This window comes from Glycine max, chromosome 19, assembly GCF_000004515.6.
Source record: "Glycine max cultivar Williams 82 chromosome 19, Glycine_max_v4.0, whole genome shotgun sequence".
Lineage (NCBI taxonomy): Eukaryota > Viridiplantae > Streptophyta > Magnoliopsida > Fabales > Fabaceae > Glycine > Glycine max.
In genome coordinates this window covers 4,012,274-4,036,469 of record NC_038255.2, presented here as the reverse complement: position 1 = coordinate 4,036,469, position 24,196 = coordinate 4,012,274, and the positions used below count along the sequence as shown (strand labels likewise).

Genomic DNA, 24,196 nt, shown 5'->3' with positions numbered 1-24,196 from the left:
TTCCTTTCTCCTTCTAAGACTATTTTTAATAAAACCAGAATATATAATTTTAAAACTCATTTTATTTTATTTTCTAAAAGCATATTAAGCATAATACAAAAAGCCACATATTCTCTTATTCCATCACATTTTGCCCAACAACTCAAGAAACAACTACAATAAACATATAAAAATGCAAATTGGATTCGTTACCAACAAAAAAAAAGTGCTTCGAGCAATAAATTTAAAATAATGAAGTCAGATTGGAACAAGAAAAGCTAAAAACATTGATGCACAACTTTAAAAAAAACGAACAATAACCTACATTACCAACTTAACCCCCAAGGACCGAGTTCATGTTATGTAAAATTCAGGGTGTGTTTGAATTCACGTTCAATTCACTTTAATACTCAGAAACATGAATAGAAGTGCATTGAGAAGTAGAAATGAGAAAAAACCAAATACTCTCGTACATGTCTAGAAACAAAGAAATCGAACAAGACCAATGCTGCTTTACTTAATAATTGCATTGAGAAGTAGAAATGAGTAAAAACCAAATACTCTCGTACATTTCTAGAAACAAAGAAAACTAACAAGACCAATGCTGCTTTACTTAATAATTCCATCACATGGAACAAGACCAATGCTATATATGATCCCCAGGGTCATTTCAATAAAGTCAGCATCATGAAATGAACACAATAATAAAGATAAGAGAACATTTATGAGCCACTTTAGCTCATTCGCACAGTAAATTTCATTAATCGAAACCCACACAATAACACAGAACAACAAACCTATGAATCAGCTTAGTTTGGCCATCAAGCCACACCAACATTGTCAAGAGATTCAATTGAACAAGAAACAAAGTCCACTGGTCTAAACACAATGCAACACTATCCATTTTACACATGATACATCACATGGTAGGTATGAATCAGTTCCCTGGAGGACCACCAAAGAGGTAATGCAAGGAAGATCCACCACCCGGGGCAGCATGAACCTTGGTAGATGGCCGATCCTGCACCCAAAGCAAAACCATGATTAAGAAACAATTCCTCAGTACCATAACCAAAGCTTATTTAAACAAGGGCCAATAAAGTTAACAAATTCAATCCCAAAGCATGAAATCAATTCTATAGTGTAAAAGAAAGAGAGGTACAGTTAGCCGTGCTATGGCAGTTGTTTAGTACTTTTTTCTCCATGTACAAATTCCTATCATTTCAGAATTTCACTGTGCTGAAAATTATAATTAAATTGCAGCATCAAACACCTCTGCTGACTTCACTTAACATTCAAATAAAAGGAGGATCTGGTGCACAAGATTCCCAACTAGTGAGGTGAGGTCTAGGGAAAGGTAAATGTACATAACCTTACACTTGCAAACAAAGACCTATAGGTCACAAGGCAGCAACCTTATGACTGCACCAAGGCTCACCCTCTCACATAACACTCAAATAACAAACTGTATTTACATTAAAGGTCAACATGATACACAAAAACTTCCATGATCAACAAAGCATGAGGCATGAAATCACAAGGAAATTTTCTATAGGAAGCCACCATAAAAAACAAAATATGAAATTGCTACATGGCAAGCTACAAAATTACAGGAGTAGAACCAATTTCTGTAGCATGTGTCATCAAGAAAAATGAGATATCGCAATTTTAGTTCATGCACTTACAGACAGAAAAAGGAGGACAAAGTACATATAACTCTAAACAGGACTAGGGAGGGAGATAAAGAAATATTAATTCTTAAAGATTGAGGTTGCTTTGTTAGGTTATTTGTCAGACAAAACCCAAGAAAGTACTCAGAATCCACACAAGATAAACAAGAAAATAAAGAAAACATGCATAAAGTGCATATTATATCTTATGGATATGCAAGAACAGGAGACAGAATTCCTGTTACTCCCTGCTTAAGTAATTTATACATGGTTTCCTTCCTACCAACAGAGCAAGGAACCATGCTTAAGTAGCTGAGCCAAGAAATCTGAATTATTCTTACATTAAAGTTTTGAATTTTTCACTATAGCTTTATGCTAATAGAAATCTGAATTATTCTAAGTAATTTATACATGGTTTCCTTTCTGTAGCACTATTGCAATTCAAAACACTGTTTTACTGAAATAGGATCCTTGTGAAAACTAACTTTGCAACTTCATTACTTTTTACTGAACTATTACTAGGAAATGGTAAGCAAGAGGAGGAGACTCCAATCCTCGTCTACTTTACTATTAAGCTTTCTAGTATTTCCTAGGCTAATGTAAGTTGAAACAAACAAGTATATTTAGAGCAGATATGCAGAAAATAGCAAGAGCTAATTACATAATACAATTAAAATTAAAATAATCATAATAGATAAGTTGAGAAGGGCAGTACAGTGAGAAAGTTGCCACAGTTTTGCCCATCAGCGCGATGGTAATTGTTTTTGAGACTTCCAGGAATTCCAGCTGGAATTTGCTTATCAGCTGGTGCTGGTGCTGGTGCTGGTGCAGGTGCTGGTGCTGCTGCTGCTGCAGGTGCAGGTGCTGCTGCTGCTGCTGGTGCTGGACTTTGCTTATCAACCGGTGGTGAAGGAGCACTTGCATTTTGAGTGCGAGCACCATTTGCACTGCTGGCAGGTACCCCACTGCCAAAGAGATAATCCAAGGAACTCTGTCCACCACCAGCACTGACCCCACGACCCATTTCCAGTCTGTTTGGTGTCACTAAACCTATATAGCAGCATAACATTTTTTTTGCCACAAGGAATTCAACAACCAACATTCATGGAAAATAACAAACCAATAGCATCAGCAGACAGAACCATGAGCTATCAGAACTCAACAAAAAAGAAACAATTATATACCAAGCACCCCAAAGTAATAAGTTTATTAGTTTTTATTGCACACAGATGATTATTTTACATTAATAAAAGAGCATTCATAAAGTTTCAATCACATACAGTCTCCATCTTTCATCTTTCAATTACATTCACGGGTAAGCTTATCAGTGTGCATAAACGAAAAATGCAGCTGTCAAAAATGAAAAGCTTGAGGATAGGCAAAATTTTAAATCCATGCATTTAGTGGTCATCAAAATGATTGAAAAGGTAATTTGCAGGAAATTTTGAAACTATATAACCAACATTCATAAAGTTTCAATCACATACAGTCTCCATCTTTCATCTTTCAATTACATTCACGGGTAAGCTTATCAGTGTGCAGAATCGAAAAATGCAGCTGTCAAAAATGAAATGAATAGGGAAAAATGAAAAGCTTGAGGATAGGCAAAAAATTTAAATCCAAGCATTTAGTAGTCATCAAAATGATTGAAAAGGTAATTTGCAGGAAATTTTGAAACTATATAGCCATTTTATTTTGACACATAAACATAAATCCCCTTTTCCTTTTCCTTTTCCTTAATCTGCACATATCTCTTCAAGAGGATAAAATTTCTGAGGAAGATCAGATGAAAAGGGCACTCAGCCCCATTTCTCCTATCCTACAATGCAATAAAAAATTTCATCTGATTGCATCCCTTTTAGTTCCATCATTATACACTTCTTTCTTCACAGATCAAGCAAACACAAAACCATTCCAGGGCCAGGCACTTCTGATCTAGCTATTCCCAAAGTGCATGGACTCAACACTTAAAAGGCACAGAATGGAATAAGAAAACCAGTGAGATCAGATGCTAAATCTCAGAACAAGTGACCCATCAACAAATCAAAGCTAAAAAATAAATCTTTAAGCCACTCAAGCATAAAAAACACAATCAGGAACACGCCACAACGAGATTCACAATCCAACTCACACCCGTCAGTCCAAACTATTTAAAAAACAAAGAAATCTAACCTCAGGGGTAAAAAAAGCCAAACCCCACTAATTGTTTAGCCAAAATGAAAAAAGAAAATACACCAACAAGCATGCAAGAAAAGAAAAAGTCCCAGAAATTAAAAAAAAAAAAAAAAAAAAAAACATCATGAGTTAACTAGAAACATTATCATCAGACAATAGAAAACAGCACATGAAACATATATGATTAAAACCCAGAGAGGAAAATAGGTAGCACATGGTGTGGATCGAAATGGAAACAAAGAAAGGAGTGAGATCTGAAGTTTTTTTTTTCTTACCTTGTTGCTGCAAGAGAACCACTCACTCACTCTCACTCGCTGATAGCAACCGAGTCGGCGAGGCTTAACACACTATGTAACAGCTATAAGAAAAAAGGTGATATTTATAAAGGAGCCAAATTTATTCAAAAACATAAAAAGTAATTATTTTATTTTTTTATAAAAAAAAAATTGAATTTTTTTTAGTGTGGTTGTGGAGCAAGGTCAATCAACTGAGCTGGCTTTTAGGCCCACAGCAATATCCGTGGATGGGCCATGATCCTTGCCTGGCAAGCACAATAATGTCCCTCACGTGCATAAGTCTTGGTTGTCGTAGACGCGTACTCAATACTTATGTTAAGAAGGCACAATGGAAGGGGTGGTTGTTCTTGTTCCCAAGTAAATTTTCCTTCACCACAACGTTTCATTCATCAGAGGTAACCGTTATAAATCAACAAAAAAAAAAAAAGATATTCGTTATAGGATGAGTTTAATGATCATCTACTTAATTTTATACCATTATCTAATTATAAATTATTATTAATATTATTTTTTTAAGTAATTCATAATTATATTAAAATCATTCAGTATTCATCTTAACTCCCACATGTTAATCATATATTTACTTTAGTTTAATCTCTTACATTTTTTTTCTTTGCATTTACTTTTTTTTACTAACACAACAAATTGTTAGTTGCTATAATGATTTGTGCATGGTGCAAATGCGCGGAAGCTGCTCTTTATCATAAAACTAAATTTATTATATCTTTTGAGTTGTAATTAAATGACTAGATTTATATTATTAGTGTATAATCTATTTTTCTCTTATATTATTATGCTAATTTTTCAAAAAAAAAGCTAGATTAAGTTTTGCTTGGAATTATTTTTAATTTAAACTTTCATGGTTTTGAAATTTAAATTTTCATACTAAATCTTAAATAAAAATCATACAAAACTTCTTAATTCAAACTTATTTAGTGATGTAACTTGGAGGTGGCAGTAGGAACAAAGAAGTGGTGGATAGGTGATAAATTTGTAACGATAGAAAGAACAATAATAATATTAGTAGTAGAGATAGTTGTGTTAACCGTGGTAATGTTGACAATTATGATAATCATAATAATAATAATAGTTAATGTGATGGTGATGATTGTTCTAATGATGTAGGGATAACAATTAGTATAGCCATGATAATAATAATAGTAATAATGAGTATTAATCAACTTATGATAATGAATAATGACGATAGTGGAAGTAATGATTAAGAGTGTTCAAAATTGAATCAAATGGAACATAAAATCAAAAATCAACCCAAAAGATTGCAATATGCAGAAAAATCAAAGGGCATTGGTTTGGTTTATTTTTGTTTTTTCCCAAACTGTGCAATTTGGTTTGGTTTTCGATTTGGCATGTGAAAACCAAACCACACTATTAGTTCAATATAGGACTCATATTAATCATATATGTATATGACAATATAACTTTAAGCTTATGTAAAATGACAACACTTACACTCAGTCTAAATTTAATACTAAAACACTTAACACTTAGTCTCTCACTCTCCTCTCTCCTTTCTCGTGAAACCCTAAACTGAAAGCATAAAATCGCTCTCCCTATGACCTTTTCTGCGTTTGCGGCAACGACTCTCTCCGATGATAACACTTATTTTTTTTTAAGTTTAGTCGTTAGAACTTGAAAGTAAGTATTATGTACTGTTTTTACTTTTAAGTTTAATAATTTTATTATTTAAGTTGAACGATTATTATTCAAGTTGAAACTTTAAGTTGATCATTTATATCATTGATTGTTAAACTAGTTATTATTCAAGTTTTATCCAATTATAACAAACATTTTAAGCATTTTTTAATACTCAAAAGATTGTTTTGGTTTGGTTCAAATTTCATAAATAATCTAAATTGGACCAAATCGCACCACAATTAATTTTTTTATTTGATTCAGACTAATTTTAAGTCAAAACTACATCAAACCACACCACGAACACCCCTTGTAATGATGATAATGAGTGTGGTTATGGTAGTAATTGCGATTATGGTAATGGTGATGAGAACAACAATAATAATAGTGATGATAATTGTAATGTTGATAATGACAAAAGTGATAAGATTTAGCTATCATAATTGTTAAAGATAAAATAAAATCATAATTTAGCTATCATAACTTTGATAAAATGTTCAATTGATCAAGAGAAGAAGAATAATAAGACTAAAAATTAATATACATACTGGAAAAATAAAACTTTCATAGAACTTGTAGAATCGAAAATAAAATTCATTTTGTAGATGTCAGTCAGATCATGAAAGTAGTAACTATATCTAATATAAAAAAAAATCTCAAATTGTTTTGAATTTTTCTTTAAATGAAATACTTTACTTAATCTTCAAAAATAGGACCAAACCTTATTCTATGATATATTATATGGAAAATGTTAAACGAACACCACAATAGTGTCACACCCCAACAATGCTCCACCTCCAATAGACACCCGTGAGTTGACGTTAAAATATAATATCCTTTTATTTAATAATATAAAATAAAAATAAAAAATTAAAATTAAAAAAAATACTGAAAATTGGGAAAAAGGTTTGAAGATCCAAATATTCTCGCGCCTAACTATATGAAAAAGGGATAAAATATTGATGGTTGTGTAAAGAAAACCCATTTCTTTTCCTTTCGCTTTGAGCTTCAATCTTCATTGCCGAAAATGAGAGAGTGCATTTCAATCCACATCAGCCAGATCGGGATCCAAGTCGAAAACGCTTGTTGGGAGCTTTATTTATTGCCTCAAACGCTACATCCAAGTATGATTCCTCAACCCTAAATCTTTGTACGGTAAATATTTTAACCTACATTTTCTTGAATTCACTTTTTCACGTTGTTGAGATGTTAAATCTTGATCCATTTATGTTATTAGTTCTCTTTCTACATGTGAACTATGTGTTTCTTCATGATTTTTTGTCGTATGTATGTATTATATGTGTTTCATTCTGTATTTCTTTAGAGATTTATTGATTTGTATGTACTATGTGTTTTATGCGGAGATTTTTTGCATTTTGTTTGGATTGATTCTTAGATTTATATGTATGTTAGGCATTCTATGAACATTTCAATTTGGTTTTGTGTTGTTCGGGTGATTTGGAATATAGATTTAATAATAACACCTTGTTTGTTTAAAATATTCTCCATATTTATTTTTATACTTGAAATGGACAAGAATCCTAGATGCATTGGTTGGCACCAACCTATAGGTGGTTGTTCTGCAACCTTTGTTGGTCGTGTATTTGCCTATTTCTTACCCACAACTTTATGCTTATCTACTTTTTGGGTATATTTATGTGTAGCATCATATTTTGTCATACTTGCATCCTAATTTTTTAAAGAAATGTTGCATAGCTTCTAAAGGTTTTAATTTTTTCTTGTGAAATGGTAGGTGGAAAATTTGTTTCTAATTGCTTTTCTAGTTCCCAAAATTTGTGATTTGGAGTGCATATGAGCTCCACTCCACTCTCAACCTCCTAACTTTTTCTTTTTTGGTGCCAAGAAAATGTGAGCCTTGTTATGTGATAGTTATATTAGCAAAAAAAATTATTAGAAATCTACTTGTATGGTTATACATTTTAATAGCATACACTCCCCTTCATTTACAAGTTTTCTTATTGTCTTTTGACTTGCGTTGCTTCGTATGTTTGTGTGGAAAAAAATGTCCAAGAGAAAGACTTGATTTGAGACATCAACATAGAGGATTGATTGATTTTTATTTGGCCATGCATTGTTTTTTATGAGCCCTTATATATGTGGGTAAAAAAATGGTGTGTCCCACATGCCATGGCTACCTCATCTTGTCAAGCTTTTCATACATATTTTAACCATGGCTCCCCAACCTAGTTCATAAAAAAAACAGTTTGTTTAAAGGTTGAAGAAGAGTGATCAAGGTAAAATGTTCAATGGGCTTATATTGTGTTGATAGAAATTAGAACTTATGTTGCATGTTTGCATGATGGTGTGTTCGGCCATTTGTTGCTTAATTTTCTCCATTGAGTCTGTATGACTGTATGTGTATGATATACAATAATCTTTTACCATTCATGTAGGATCTGCATGAGTTTTATGTGACTCTAAACTTTTAACAAGTTTAAGTGCATTTTACTTGTTAAATTACCTTGTCTATATATATGTCAGAATTTACACACTAATTTTATGCAATATTCTCAGGGAAGGGAACAAACTGAATCTAAGTTATCCTACACTAATGCACGATCCAACACACCAAAGGAATTTCAAGCAAATACTTTTGGGAATTGGATGAATTTGCCCTTGAACTTGGCATATGATCTCTTCCACTAATATATAATTGACATTTTTTTGTTGGTTTGGTCTAAAGAAGCTTAATAAAAGAAACTAGAGAGAAGGAACCAGGTAAAGAAAAAGAACCAGACACTTGGGTGGACTTCTATTTATGTGGTGTTAATATAAGAACTATCCTAAGGCGAATCTTGGTATTGGCATGCAACATTAATTTTGTTGTGAAGATCTCAATCACATCCTCATGACATAGTAGAAAATAGTGCATAGCAAGTGCTTGTAAAATTATTTCCTGTCTTTTCCTTTCCTTTTTTCCCATTATTATTGTGTTCTTAGAATTCAACATTTTCATTTTTCTTTCAGCAGTTATAGTATGTTTATTTTTTGTAAATATTATTACCCTGCTTGTGGGAGTTTCACATTTAGAATTGTAGATAACTGATTCTTTTAAATAACTTTGCTTATTCTGATGTATAATAACTCGTGAGTGTGATCATACTACTATGCCTTTTAGGCCATGTAGTTCTTTATGAGCTGAAGTAACTAATCTTACCCCCCCCCCCACCCCCCCATTAATTTCAAGAAAATGAATGGTGATGATGAAAATTAACTAATCTTACACATAGATCTGCATTTCACTCCATACTTGTACCACAAATGATTAATTTCATAAGGTTATTCAATATTGTCTATGGTTAACTACATTTGAAAGGATGGTTAATTTTGACTAAAATGTTGTTAATATTGTAGGTTATTGTTAAGTACATATAAAATTATGGCTACCATTGCCTACAAAACGGATAAACATAAATTAAGGTCTCAATAGCCAACCCCTTGTGCAACAAAATTATCGATATGTATCTATCATTAACCACTTTTTTGGCTTATCAAATGATAAATGAATAATAATTATCTCAAAAATGAAAAAAATACCAATAAATGTAGCTTGTGTGATCCCCGTATAATGGACGTTGAATTATTCTCAAATGACATGACATATGCTTTCCTCATATAAGTTCAGTTCTTGATGCATAAGAAATTTATATTCACATTTGACATTTTAGTAATAATATTAGAAGGGTTAGAGTTGACCACAAATGATAAAAGTTTAACTATTATTTATGATAGACTTAAATCACCTAATTCATAGCATGAATACAAAGTTTCCTCATATGATGTGCATTAACTTTAAAACAATAGTAAGAGTTGATATGTTCATTATACACTTATCAAATAATTTAGGATTATCATTTTTTTAGTTTCTAATGAAAGTGTAGATGTAAAATGAATCTAATCGAATCTAACTACTTAATTTACTAATGTAACCTTAACTATACACATAATTAACCAGTAAATGTAATTTGTATGATTCTCTTAGAAGAATTATTTCCTCAAGTGACATTACACAAACTTTGCTCATACAAGTTTAGTCTTTTTGGTATCAGTCAAAGAAAATCATGTTCACATGTGACTTTGGAGTAATAGTATTAGAAGGGTTATAGTTAACCACCAATGATAAAAGGATAATCTTTGTTTATTATAGACAAAACCACCTTATTCATGGCATGAACACAAATTTTCATCATAAGTTATGCTTAAATTTAAAACAATGGTAAGAATTAACATGCACATTATACACTTATTAAATCATTTAGGATCATCTTTTTTGTAGTTTCTAATAAAAGTTTGAATGTAAAATGAAATTCAATAAAATGTAACCACTTAAGTTACTAATTTAAACTTAATTTTGCACATAACTAACAAGGAAATGTAGCTTGTGCGATTCCCTTCGTATAAGTAGAATTATTCTCTCTCAGATAACATGACACATGCTTTGCTCATACAACTTTAGTCTTTCAAGCATGAGCGAAAGAAAATATATTGACATGTGAATTTTGAATAACAATATTATAAGGGTTAGAGTTAATCACAAATGATAAAAAAAAAAAAAGTTAACCAACATCTATTATAGACTTAATCACCTTATTCATAGCATGAATACAATTTTTATCATATGGTGTGCCTAAATTTAAAACAATAGTTGGAGTTAACATGTGCGCTATACACTCATCAAATCATTTAGGGTCATCTTTTTTTGCAGTTTCTAATAAAAAGTTTGAATGTAAAATAAATTCAATTGAATGTGACTACTTAAGTTACTAATATAACCTTCATTTTCCGCATAACCAACCAATAAATGTAGCTTGGGTGATTCCCTTGGTACAGATAGAATTATTCTCTTAGACGACATGACACATGATTTTTTCATACAAGTTCAGCTTTCTAGGCTCGAGCCAAGGAAATTCTTGTTTACATTTGACTTTTGAGTAATACTATCAGAAGGATTAAAGTTAACCACTAATGATATCAAGTTAACCATCAATTATGATAGACTTAACAACCTTAATCAAAGCATGAATACAAATATTCATCATATATAAGATGTGTTAATTTAAAATAATAGTAAAAGTTACCATGTGTAATATACACCTATGAAATCATTTAGGATCATCATTTTGTGTAGTTTCTAATGAATATTTGGATGTAAAATGAAACCCAATCGTATATAACCAGTTAAGTTATTAAAGTAATCATAATTTTGGGCATAACTAACTGGTAATTGTAACTTTCATGATCCTCATATGATAGAGGTTTAATTATTCTCAAAATACATGACACACGCTTTCCTCATATAAGTTCAGTCAGTCCTTCATACATCAGACAAACAAATTCCTGTTCACGTGACTTTTGAGTGATTATATTAGAATAATTAGAATTAACCACTAATGAGAAAGGGTTAACCATTGTTTATTATAGACTTAATCACCTTATCCATAACACGAATACAAATTTTTATTATATTTTGTGTCCTAAATGTAAAACAATTATAAGAGAATATAAGTTATATTATACACTTATTGAATCATTTAGGATGATCATTTTTTGTAGTTTCTAGTGAAAGTTTGAATGTAAAACAAAATTCAATCGAATGTAATCACTTAAGTTACTAAAGTAACTTTAACTTTGGTCATAACTAACAAGTGAAAGCTTGAATGTAAAATGAAATATAATCAAATGTAACCATTTAAGTTACTAAAATAACATTAACTTTTGCATAACTAACCAGTGAAAGTTTGGATATAAAACGATATCCAATCGAATGTAGCCACTTAAATTATTAAAGTAATCTTAACTTTCACATATCTAACCAGTGAAAGTTTGGATATAAAATGATATCCAATCGAATGTAACCACTTAAATTATTAAAGTAATCTTAACTTTCGGCATAATTAACCGATGGGAGTTTTGAAGTAAAACGAATTCCTACCGAATGTAACCACTTAAGTTACTAAAATAAACTTAACTTTTAGCATAACTAACCAATACAAGTTTATATGTAAAACAAAATTCAATCAAATGTAACTATTAAGTTACTAATGTAATTTTAACTTTGCGCATAATTAACTAGTAAATATAACTTACATGATTCCATTGGTACAAGTAGAATTATTTCCTCTTATGACATGACACAAGCTTTGCTTATGCAAGTTTAGTCTTTAAGGCATGAGTCAAAGAAAATCTTATTTGCATGTGACTTTTGAGTAATAATATTAGAAGAGTTAGAGTTAACCATCAATGGTAAAAGGATAACATTTGTTTATTATAGACTTAACCACCTTATTCGTAGCATGAATACAAATTTCTTTTAAATGGTATGCCTAAATTTAAAAAAATAGTAAAAGTTAACATGCACATTATACACTTATCAAATCATTTTGGATCATCATTTTTTGTAGTTTATAATGAAAGTTTGGCTTTAAAATAAAATGCAATCGAATGTAACCACTTAAGTTAATAATGTAACCTTAATTTTACGGATAACTATGGTATATCCGAATCAAGTGTCAACTCTTGATTCAGATATACCATAGTTACACAATTTTCATAACCAAAAACAATTAAGAACACTTTATTTTAACCAGATGAACTACCACATTGTAATATAGAGAACAACATAAAGCTCTTAGTTCAATTATTATACATCGATTAAGAAACTTTGTGTCTTGCATGTTATAATAGGTAACATGAACCCATGATATACAATTTTCTCATGCACATGTAGGTAGAGAGGAAACTATATAAATTACAAGATAACTTGTATATTAAAAAAGATGATAACACCAAAAAGTTAAAAACAACAACAATAATAAATAAAACAAAACTCTGATGAGACAATCACACCATTGCAACTAGTAGCTAATAGTTTCCAAACCATTAAATTCTATCATAAGGTTTTTGGTCAGATATCTGATCTAAAGGTCAAGAAATTGTCATACTAACAGTTTTACCAATGCAACAAAACTCTGATGAAACCATCACACTAGCATATGTATGATCTAATGACCATTTCTTAGTCCTATTTCCCACTTTGCGGCAATGCCAAGTATAAATTTGACAACAAGGAATGAAGTGGTTGCCTTCAACTTTTACTCTGAGTAACCACAAATTATGTGCTTGTATGCACTATACACATGCTAAATTTATAATTAAATTTTTTTAAAATAATTAATAGAAAAAGAAACTTCAAGACGCAATCAAGTTCTAAGTATGTTTCTAATTCTAAGCATAAATTTGGCTTTAGGCATCATCAATTAAAAATAAATAACTAAAAATAATTCAGCATCTAGTTCACAATTGAAATTCTGAGCCTTCATATTGTAGGGATTGGAATTCAGCCACTAATTCTTTGTTTATTCTTTATAAAGAGACTGAACAGAATGATGTTAAAAGCTTTCTATCAAAGACTATATTTATAGGAAAAAAATTATCAAAATTTACAAGTTAAAAGAAACTATTCAAGGTTAAGATATATCATACCTTTGATAACTTAATCTTATGATTTGTGCAAAACCTTTGCAATCCCGAATTAAATATGAGGGGTATTCATTATTTAAATCTTAAGCCTCCACACAAAGATAAGAAAGTAGATAATAATATGATTAGAATATCCGAATGTAATTGCAACTTAGAGACAAAGAAGACTTACCTCCCCAACATTGAATGTAATCTTTGATTATCGAAGAAAAACATAACAAAAGGTGAAGTACATTGAGTATCCATTTTAGTCCCCAATATTTGAAGGAAACAAATTTATAATTAGAAAAAATAAGTGCTTTGTGTAACAACTCACATAAAGCAGGGAACAAAATTATATACCCGAACATATGAGATGGTATGAATTGGGCTCAGCTTGTGAACTTTGAGTTGGAGATTTTTCTTGGAGTCGTCATTTTTGTCTCTACCCTCTACCCTTCTTGGACTCCTTCACTTCCATTGGCTTTGGTGCCATGCTTTCTCTATAGAGAAGAGAGATGCTATGGTACATAAGCCAAGCATCATATTAGTCCTCTTGAAAGAATAAGAGGAAAAACCCTTGAGAATGGTCCCTTTATTCCATGATGAGTAGGTTGACAACATCATAACTTAAGTTACCTTTACATCCTTGGTCAAAGGAGTAGTATACATTCCATAGGAAGAAACTGTAATGATAGGTGCATTAGGGGAAGCTTTTTCTAGTAATGGTACCATCAATTATGTCATGGTATGCCTACTAATTTACAACAAAGCTGAACTCAAACTTGGACTATGACATATTACATTAAAAGGCATAAATCAACTCAAGTTATAGGTAGAATTTGCAAATGTTCTTTTTTCCATATGAAACAAAAATGACCCATTCTTTTGAGGTGATAACTTGATTTTTCTTAAGTGTGCCAACATTGCTAACCTAGATGCAAGAATTATGTTCACATTAGATTTACTCGAGCCTAAAGTGGCTTACAAATATATTTACCATGTTAGTAGTTCTATTTTCTTATTGAACAATACATAATAGAAGTTGTACATTGTAATTTCTTGGAATGAAAAAGTATCCATCAGCAATCCACACTCCACATGTATTCATGAAGTTCACACGATGAAACTACCAGCAACTACAACTATGTTGGGAAGTATTATATTTTGTTGAAATACTAATAATTGTTAATTATAAGTATATTTGGGGTTAAATTATATAGGAATTTGTAATTTTTCTCTCCTAATTTTTCTTTTTTGAGCAAATAATTGTTAAATTAAAATCATTTAAGTTTTTGTGGAGAGAATATTAAAAGTGATGAATTTATGATGCTTATTGAGTAAAATAAAACTAATTAAGGAAATATAGCTAATTGAGGAAAACAATGCTAATTAAAGAAAGAAGACTAATTGAGGAAAGTAGGACTAATTAAGGAAAGAAGACTAATTGAGGAAAATATGGTTAATTATGGAAAGAAGAATAATTAAGGAAAGCATGACTAATTAAGGAAAGTAAAGGTGGGTTTAGTGCAAGAAGCTCGCTAATCTGCACCTATAAAAGAAGAAGAGAGAAGAAGAAAAAGACACACAGAAATTCCAGGAGAATATAATTTCTTATAGAAGGCAAAGGCTAGAAGAAGGAGAGACAAACATTGGGAGTCATTCCTTCCCTCCATTTCCTTTCTTATCTTTTCCCCCTTTACTAAATATTTTCCTCTTGCAATTATAAATTCTCCATGACAATGAGAGGCTAAACCTCTTTTGTTGGAAACTTGACAATCAACTACTCTTGATGTAATTTATCTTCCTATCTATTTATGAATATTACATTTGCATTATCTTTTCCTAATATTATTGCTTGTGGCTTGATCACTCATTTGCATGGTAAGTTTTAGGAGTAGCGTTGGGAAACATTATTTTCTAATAGAACTGGGAAATGATATCTAAATAAAGTCATCACTAGGGATATGTTGATATTTGTTTAGCCTGTTATAAATCTCTATTCTTAATGCAATTTACTATCTTAGCTCTGCAAAGGGATTTGAGAGAGAAAATAGAGAAATTAGGCTCTTTCACCCGGGGGACCAAAGTTAGAGTATACTAGTAGATACAAGTATAAATTGGAATAACTATAAATAGAGAAAAATCATTAACATTACATCAAAGAGTAACTCTGGTAGGCTAAGTTCCCAACATTCTTATCTTTTGAATTTCCTTCTACAATAATATTGGATTTTCTCATCTTTTATGTCTTTAATTAATTAATTAACTTAAATTCTTGTTTGATTTAATTTTCTGCCAATTTAAATTACTGTTTTTTCTACAACCTTTCTAAATCTTTTTCTTAATGAAATTTTCATCTACATAAGTACGAACAAAGTCCCTATGGATACTCGGATTCCCGTTTTAACTTTACTACTTAGGATGAATTGGTACACATGTCAATCCATCAACAAATACAATCGATAATTTACTAACACATGAACTGATACATTCTTTTTAGAAAACTTGGAAGCGAATGACTTTATCTCATTGACAATAGAAAGGTCACTAATCTGCTAGATAAATTAGATAGTCATATAAAATCATAAAATTTTCAAATGCTTTCAGCTTATCTACTAATTTATAGAAGGTTCCATAATAAAACTCATGTACAATGCATGAAATTAGGAAATTCGTGTGCCTTTGATTTTGAAAATTAAACAAAAGATTAGTGAATTGAAATACATGAAAAAATATTTATAATTCCAAATATACATTTTGATGGCCAATTTTAGTTTGAATATCAAAAAGGGCAACCCCTCCTTATTACGACATACAAGATAGACAGTTTCATTAATCATAATATCTAATTTCAAACTTAAAAGTACAAAATTCCAAAAACAAACATAGGAGAAAGATGAAAACTGCTTTGCAAGACCCTCAACAATTGCATAGCCAATTCTAGAATTAGCTCTAATAACAATACATGTCTTTCCTGGTATTTTTATTTCCATGTCCTCTGATTTGAATATCTCAGAAAGATCACTATGAAAATTCTGATTTGTACATCAATTAAAAAATCATGAGGCCAAATAACAACGACACTAACAAGTAAATAATAACAACATTAACAAATGCTACTAGTTACACATAACAATAAATGACACATAGTGGGTGCCAAGTTTCAATTCAAGAACACATGCCTCAATGGTTAATGGCTAATTCAAGAAGCTCTAAGATATTGATACTACTTTTGATCATTCTCATTGGATTTTCTAGTTTTAAAAAATTAACATCATAGCTATAAATCTTTTGAATGACTGAATCTTCAATATAAATTATGGAAGCCTTTCCTGTTTCACAAAAATAAAAGAAACATCCTAGTTCCTAAAGTGAACCAAAAAATTAAGGTGAAAGCTAAAAGTAAAGGTGTTTTTTTTAATGTTTATGGACCCAAACTAAAAATATATATGTTTGTTTCTTACAGAAAAAAATAAGAATAGATATACAAATTATGGGTTGCCCCATAATGTAGAAACATACCAATTCGTGCTTACAGGTAATATTAGAGGGAGCTGGTTTCTTATAACAAATACCACATTATGCAATTAGGGATTTACAATCCAAGGTTCCAATTCAAAGGGATACAGATCACAAAGCCATGAAATAGTTGAAAGGTTTTACAAACTAGATATTAGAGTTACTTGAGAAGATTTATGAAGACTAAAGTGGTGAAAATTGGGGATAAAGAGTAGTTAGTGGATGCTTGAACTGAAAAGTGAAGCAACTCTGAATTTAGTGAAGTGAAGCTCAGGCTGCGACGACAGTGATGTACAACATTCTCATTGTGACGATCTGAGATGATGCTCAGACTACGATGATGTGTGACGATGCTCAATGCGACAATTTGAGATGTGCTAAGGCTGCAACAATGTGCGACAATGATGTGAGACGTGCTCAGGTTGTGATGATCTACTATGTGCTCAAACTGCCAAGAGGTGCGACAATGAAAGGTTGCCCTTGTGATTTTGAAATCGTGTAGTGTGCCATGAGGAGTGGATGGTTATGCCTCTTCCCTCTTTATTTTAGTTTTTGATAAAAAAAAAATACTTTTTTAATTATTAAAAAATATTACTCGTTAAAATATGCCACATAGGCAAGTCGATCTATCTATCACTATTCTATTTATATAAGATTTTTCACTTTCTTATTCTTAAGCATACAGAGTAAGAGAGAGCCTCTGAGTCATGTGATCACTCTCAATTTTTTTCTTAAATTATTATAAAAAAATATTCGTGACTCCTAAAGTATATAAAAAACTTTTACTTTATTCATTTAATATATTTTTCTTTTTATTCAGTATTTTTGTACTCAATACAAATATATATATATATATATATATGTTATTTATAAAAAAATATTAATTATATATTAAATTTCTTGTATATATTAAACTTGTGATTTGTTAACTAATTTTGTCTCTCAAAGTTTGGACTCCCGTGATAAGAGCAACAATAATGGTGATATGGTACTTATTTTCTCTGACTAAAAAAAAAAGAGAAATCCGGCCACTTTTTTTATTCTATACATAAGAAACAATTTACTTTTCACAAACCCAATATATGTAATTGGAACGTTATACGTTTTAAAAAAGGACAAAACATATTCATCCCAAACGATGAAATGACATAACATCATTTTATTTCACTTCCCAACTTTACCATGTTCAATTATAACCTGAATGTTTAACTACTATGCTCACTGTTTATATATATGAAAAAAAATAGGATGGAGGTGATGGTGCCAAGACATTATCATTGTCATCGTCTATGGCTGCCTAAACTAACTATTAACTACGAGTTCGCACCAAAGTAGGAAAACCTGACTACAAACCTGCATATACTCCAAACATGACAACGACCCTGGATCACATGATAGATAGAAACACCATCCACACAAATACCATTTTTTTTCATGGTCTAATTAATTAGCTTGTATAATTTTGTACGTGCTAACAAATCAAAGCATTCAATTCGAAGAGACATTACATGAATCTAGCTAAGCCAGAAAAAAGGCATTTTTAATCTGGATTCATCTTTTGATCTATAATAATTGGGTAGCAAATTTTGAGGAACTTAAGCTTGGTTAAAGAAGAAAATGGAGAATGTAAAAGACTTTTATGTGTGGACAGAAAGGAATCTTGTTCGGCTCCCAGAGCATATTTATATTTTTTTTTATCACACAGCATATTTATTTATATCATCGGTGAAAGTATTTGGAATACTTATTAATTATTCATTTTTGAAGTATATATTCTAAAGTATTTAGCTTAATCGTAATCATATTTATAGACTCATTCAACAAATGACCGGTACAAAAAAAAAAAGACTTATTAGTTGTTATCAAATTATTGTATTATATACGAATAAAAGAATTATTGCATTATATACATATTCTTCAACTTTTGTCATCATATAAGAGTTAGACGTTAGTGTTAAAATTAAGAGCATTGATTAAAAATATGTTACTGTTAAAAGAAAAAAAATGACTTTTACACTACCAATCAAACAAATGGAAAGCCATTGTTATAGTTCATATTTAATTTGGGTTAAGTTTTTTGAAAATTTCAAATTAAGACCAAATGCAATAAAACTATTTTTAGATGCATAAAATCATTATGATTAAGGATATTTATTTCTTACTCTGTTTTATTAGTAAAAATATCATTAGAATGTGTACACATGCATCCTTCTTTTGTTGAAAAAATAAAGACAAGTAATGTGAATTGAAAAGGAAAAGAAAAGTCAATTCATTGATTGAGGATATATATGTTTGGATAAAAGTTGAAAAAATATTTTTGTAAACTCTAATGTATAAAATGAAAAACGGGAATATTGCTTTGAGAATAAAAATACTATTGATCACTCTTAACTAAAATTCAAACATACACTAACTAATTAGGCTTCATGGGAGACTAAACCAAAACTCTAATAAAAAAAAATCAAACACCTATATGTATAAAACAAACGAAATATTAAAAGTTAATGGCGTTGTTCTTCCTTTAAGCTTTGTTACTCAGTTAATCCCTTCACAAAGCTACCATGGAGCACTTTGCTTTGGTATTCCAATTGCAACAGTTGCTTGCTACTGAGGCAAAGTTACCAGGAAATGCAACTCACCAAGCAAACTTTTCCAGCAAAAGGGCTAATTAAGTAGCCAAAGACAGAACCTTACTCAAGCATCACGCATGGAACAACTTGCATTGTATCGTTCATGTTTCGAAGATCATGCAAACACCACCTACTTTATCTTGTACATGTAATAAAGGGAGCTTCTTGGCTCTAGCAAAGAACACTAGTATATTTCAGCAATGCTTAATATTAGGGTCATATAATAATCGTGCAATATAATCTTACAAAAAATGATTTTGAATTGAAAACTTAGATCAGATTATTTACTTGATTAGTTTTTTTTTATCAAGGAAATTTTGAATGAAATTGCATTTTTTTCATATATGAGAATTGAAGATGGTATTAGGAGGTTTATAACAACTCACACTTTCTTGTTCAACTAACTAAACTAGACCCACAAATAAAATTGCCTTTGAAATCAAGTATATTTAAAAACTTTATTATAAAAACAAATCAGTAGTAAATTTTAATACAAATTTTGGTTTTAACCCAAAAGTTGTTTAAGTTGGTTCAAATTTTTGTATGCATAATTAATTTCTCAAAATAATGTTAAACATATAAGTTTTTGGCAAAAATTACATTCATTAATATTTTAAGGAAAAATTATTCTTTTGATCTTAATTATAGTTAGAAAAATTTTACATGTTAGTCCTTACAATTAAAAATTATATCTTTTAGTTGTGTATAATCACTTTAGGATCTCTTTTGATCCTTCCTGTTACAAGAACTAAAATATGTTTGTGTTATGATAAAGACTAAAAGGAATTTAAAGGTGTTACTGGTATAGACATTAAAATGAATGATTTTTAAATATAGTGACTAAAAACTAAAGTTGTGTAATTATAGAGATCAGAATAATTTTTTCATATTTTGATTGGATTTTGAATTATATAAAGTAATTTTTAGTAACATTTACTTACAGCAATTGTATCTGAAATTCTTAATGATGGAGTGGAGGAAAGTGGAAACTTCCTTTTCTTCCATATACTGAGATGCGCCGAATTTGTCGGTCACCCACCATGTCCATGACAACCACTAACGACAGTCACAATCGACATTTAATTTCAAAATTTAATAACACTACACTTATAACTTGCAAGCTTCCAAAGTGGCCGTTTCAAGTTCTTTTATAATTTATACTAGATGTTAAATTCTCAACCAGTTTGGAGTAAGTTTCACTTTCTTCTTTTTCTTTAAATAATTAATTTTTAAAAAATTAAATTTCTGTGAACGTAAAATTTTTACACTATTCATTGTTAAAAATTATTATTGTAAAGTTTAATAAACTTTTTTTTATCAGTCAAAGTTCAAAAAACTTATTATACACTTTAATTTAATTCAATTTGTGATTGAATGATAATTTAAAATTTATTATATTATTAATATATAGATTCAATGGTTGTGATTTGATGTTAAAACATTAATTTGTGTTGTGAATGGTATTTTAAAAGTGACTTTAGACAAAATGATTTTATTTAGAGAGTAAAATAAAATTAATTTTAATGCATCAAAATAAATATATTTTTTGAAATTTAGTATATAAATGTAACTTAGTTCTATAGAATGAAAATTTTTAACATTTTACTCGTATCAGAATTAATTCGGTAAATTTCACTCACTAGCGTGCGAAATTTATTCCATTAACGGAAATGTGATTCAGATTTCAAACAAGCTAATATTACAAGTAATTTTCATATTTTACTAATACTTTTAAGAAAATAAAAAAATCAAATATAAAATATGATATATTTTAAAATTTAAAGAAAATAATTCAAAGGATAAACACACTTTCCAATTTATTAATTGCTTGTTTATTGTAATTTAGAATAGAATAAAGTCATATGAATAACATTAAATAGAAAGAAATTTATTTTTTTATAATTAAATAAAAAAAGAAATGGAAGATATTAGCAAGGAAAATTTTATTTTATTAATAAGAAACTTCCTAAATTAGTAATATAAATTTTAATTATTTTATAACTTAAAACTAAATTTAAAAAAATGTCATATGGAGAAAGTAATAGTAATTTTTTTATGCCCTACCATCATCTGAATGCAGACAATTAAGACAACTTGTCTTGTGCCATAACTTCATCTACCCATGATCATTAATAAATTTGTAATTATTATAGAAACCAAATGCAATAAGTATTCGGCTATTCGCAGACGTTATGAATGCGGAAGATGCTCTAGTGCTGTAATGCTGTTATATAGAACAACGATTTCTAATGTTATTAATTGGATAAATTATTATTTTTTATCTATTTATTCAATAAAATTCAATAATGTCAAAAGGGATCCTACTCTGCACACAATTCTTCACACAAGGTGCTTGATTCCAATAATGATCTCTGAGTTCCGATACCAACTTCACCAATTTAATGCACCGTTAATACATTATCTCCAGTTTGTATTAGCAAGCGAAGAGTGAATGGTATTGATCATTCCAACGTTTATTGTTGATAAAAACAACCAAATAAATACACTCTTGGGAATGCATAAGGCCTTGAAAAAATGCAAAGCATTTCATAGCATCCAGTATTATATATACCCATCATCTGTTCATTTTTTAGTCCAATTCAACATCAAATTTCTGTTAGTATTTCTTTCTTTCAAATGGCGAAAAGGGTGATAGAGATATAAAAAAAATTTCTTGGAAATATTGGTTGAAGGTTGTAGGTTAGAGTAATTCGTTTGTGATTTTTCTTTATGGACATGTAGCAAAAATAGTTGGTCTGTGGTAGCTGCAAGTTCTGTACGTATACTCCTTTGTTACTTTTTATTTATTATAGAATTTTTTTTCAGTGTCATGTAAGTACCACTAACATGGCGAACAAGGGATGAGGCAAACTACATATGAAATGATTTTTTTTTAAAAAATTTGATAATGCACAAATATTTCAATAAAGATGTCTTGAAGTGTGATTCATAGGTTTGAAATTAATGTAATATGATTATTTTTGTCTAAAATTCAATTTGCTAGTTTTCTTGTGTCGCTTTCTTTGTTTGCAGGATAAAAAATAATGAGCTTTCCGTGATAAAGAAAAGTTGGAGTGAGGTAATTTTGAATGTGTACTAATTTTTCATCAGAAGAATTACAATACCATTTTCCTTTTCATTAAAATTTCTTTCATTGATATCAACTAATCTATTTTCTCTTAATTTTTCATTTGCCATGTATAAGTTCAGTCACGGACTTTTTTTTTCTCATAATACTAGTTGTTGTTTAACTTAAAATCCTATAAATGATAATTCATATCTGTATGATTATTGCCAACATGTATCGTGTATTATTCACGTTTGTCATTCATTTTTAGTGTTTAGAACACACCAACATAGTAAGACCGTCAACATAATTTTTATTACTTCTAATGATTTATTTTTATATTTTTTCTGCATTGAAAATAATAAACTTTTCGTTATATCACTACTAGAAAATAAGATTTTTACATCGGTTATTTAAGATTTTTAACATTGCTTATTAACCGATGTTGAAAGTAATATCGTTAACATCAATTTTTTTAACATCAAAAAAATTGATGTTAACTAATAAATACAACATCAGTTATTTAAATAACCTATCTTATATAATAAGAATTATGAAAAAAGAAAGTTATAAATCTACATATCAACATCGGTTTTTTAAAAGATCGATGTTAACTGTCACTAACAACATCTATTTTCTCTTATACTAACAACATCGGTTTTTTAAAAAAAGTGATGTTAACTGTGACTAACAAAATCGGTTAAAAATTGATGTTGTTTTAAAACTTTTTTTAATATGTTGTTTGTTTTTTCAATAAATCCAAAATTAACCTGCAAATATTAAAACCAGACCACACAACATACAATTTTCATTTTGTTTTAAAACAACTTTTATAAAAAATTTCATGAGAAATTTACTAATTACTATGAATTAAAAGCATATTTAATGTTGAGATATAAATTGTAAAAAATGTAAAGTAAGTAAATATAAACTACAATTACAAAATTGCTTGAAAATTCTAAGTTTCATTTTTAACTTTCAAATAGTACTTTGCCCACTGGATGTGAAGTGCCTTCAATTTCTCTAGTTTAAATGGTCTAGCATCAGTAAAATATTGTATGATATAATAAAACATAAGTTAATAATATAATAACAATCATAACAAAATAAAATTTGGTGAATTAAAAATTACCATTTCTCAATTATTTTTGAAATTTCCTAAGATTATAGTTGACATCCAGTGCATGACGTAATATCCACATTTACTGCTTCCTTTTTTGTCTATTACATTAAATACATTATGAAATTTAGATATTCAACGTTAAGTACAAATTAGTTTACACAATACTAAAATATAAGTAGAAACATATTGTTTAAATGATTTACTTTAACAACAATCCACCTAGCAGCAGATTTTGATTTACTTTGTTGAGTATCATGAAGTCCTTTCAAAGCACTATTGAATACAAATATGGATGCATTGGTTTGCTTTGTTACACTATTTTTTTTTTTTTTTTGGAAAAGCATGTCCAAACAATTAACTACATTAATTGAATAATATAATATGACTTAAATGAAAAGATATATGAAAACTTTTGTCTGGTATATATTTTCTACTATTTTCTAATGGCCTTGTAACCTAATTAATCCCAATCCTATTTTTAAAATGGTTCCAAAGGTTGATATAAACAACTGCAAAATTGCTTAAGCCACTCAACACAGACTTAAGTTTTTTTTTTTTTTTTACATAGGAAAAAGTACTTGAAAACTACATAATAAATTCAT

At 29.5% G+C, this 24,196-nt stretch overlaps 1 protein-coding gene and 1 long non-coding RNA gene across 2 annotated transcripts; one reads left to right on the top strand and one right to left on the bottom strand.

Moving 5' to 3' along the window:
• Positions 1-488: 488 nt before the first annotated feature.
• On the bottom strand, positions 489-4,186 carry LOC100306053 (uncharacterized). Its single transcript, NM_001249888.3, has 3 exons — positions 4,100-4,186; positions 2,365-2,699; positions 489-1,000 (listed from the first exon to the last, which is right to left on the bottom strand). The coding sequence occupies exons 2-3, from the start codon at positions 2,671-2,673 to the stop codon at positions 917-919; spliced, it is 393 nt and encodes a 130-aa protein (NP_001236817.2). The 5' UTR covers positions 2,674-2,699; positions 4,100-4,186; the 3' UTR covers positions 489-916.
• A 17,646-nt stretch (positions 4,187-21,832) lies between these two features.
• Positions 21,833-22,704, top strand: LOC121174201 (uncharacterized). Its single transcript, XR_005890073.1, has 2 exons — positions 21,833-22,180; positions 22,438-22,704. It is a non-coding gene; the product is annotated as an uncharacterized lncRNA (long non-coding RNA).
• Positions 22,705-24,196: the final 1,492 nt, after the last annotated feature.

Excerpts from the sequence above, each read along its gene's own strand:
- LOC100306053 (NM_001249888.3), bottom strand. The coding sequence starts at position 2,673 with ATGGGTCGTGGGGTCAGTGCTGGTGGTGGACAGAGTTCCTTGGATTAT. Across the intron at positions 1,001-2,364 it reads ACTGTGGCAACTTTCTCACT|GATCGGCCATCTACCAAGGT; the intron begins GTACTGCCCTTC and ends CTTTGGGTGCAG.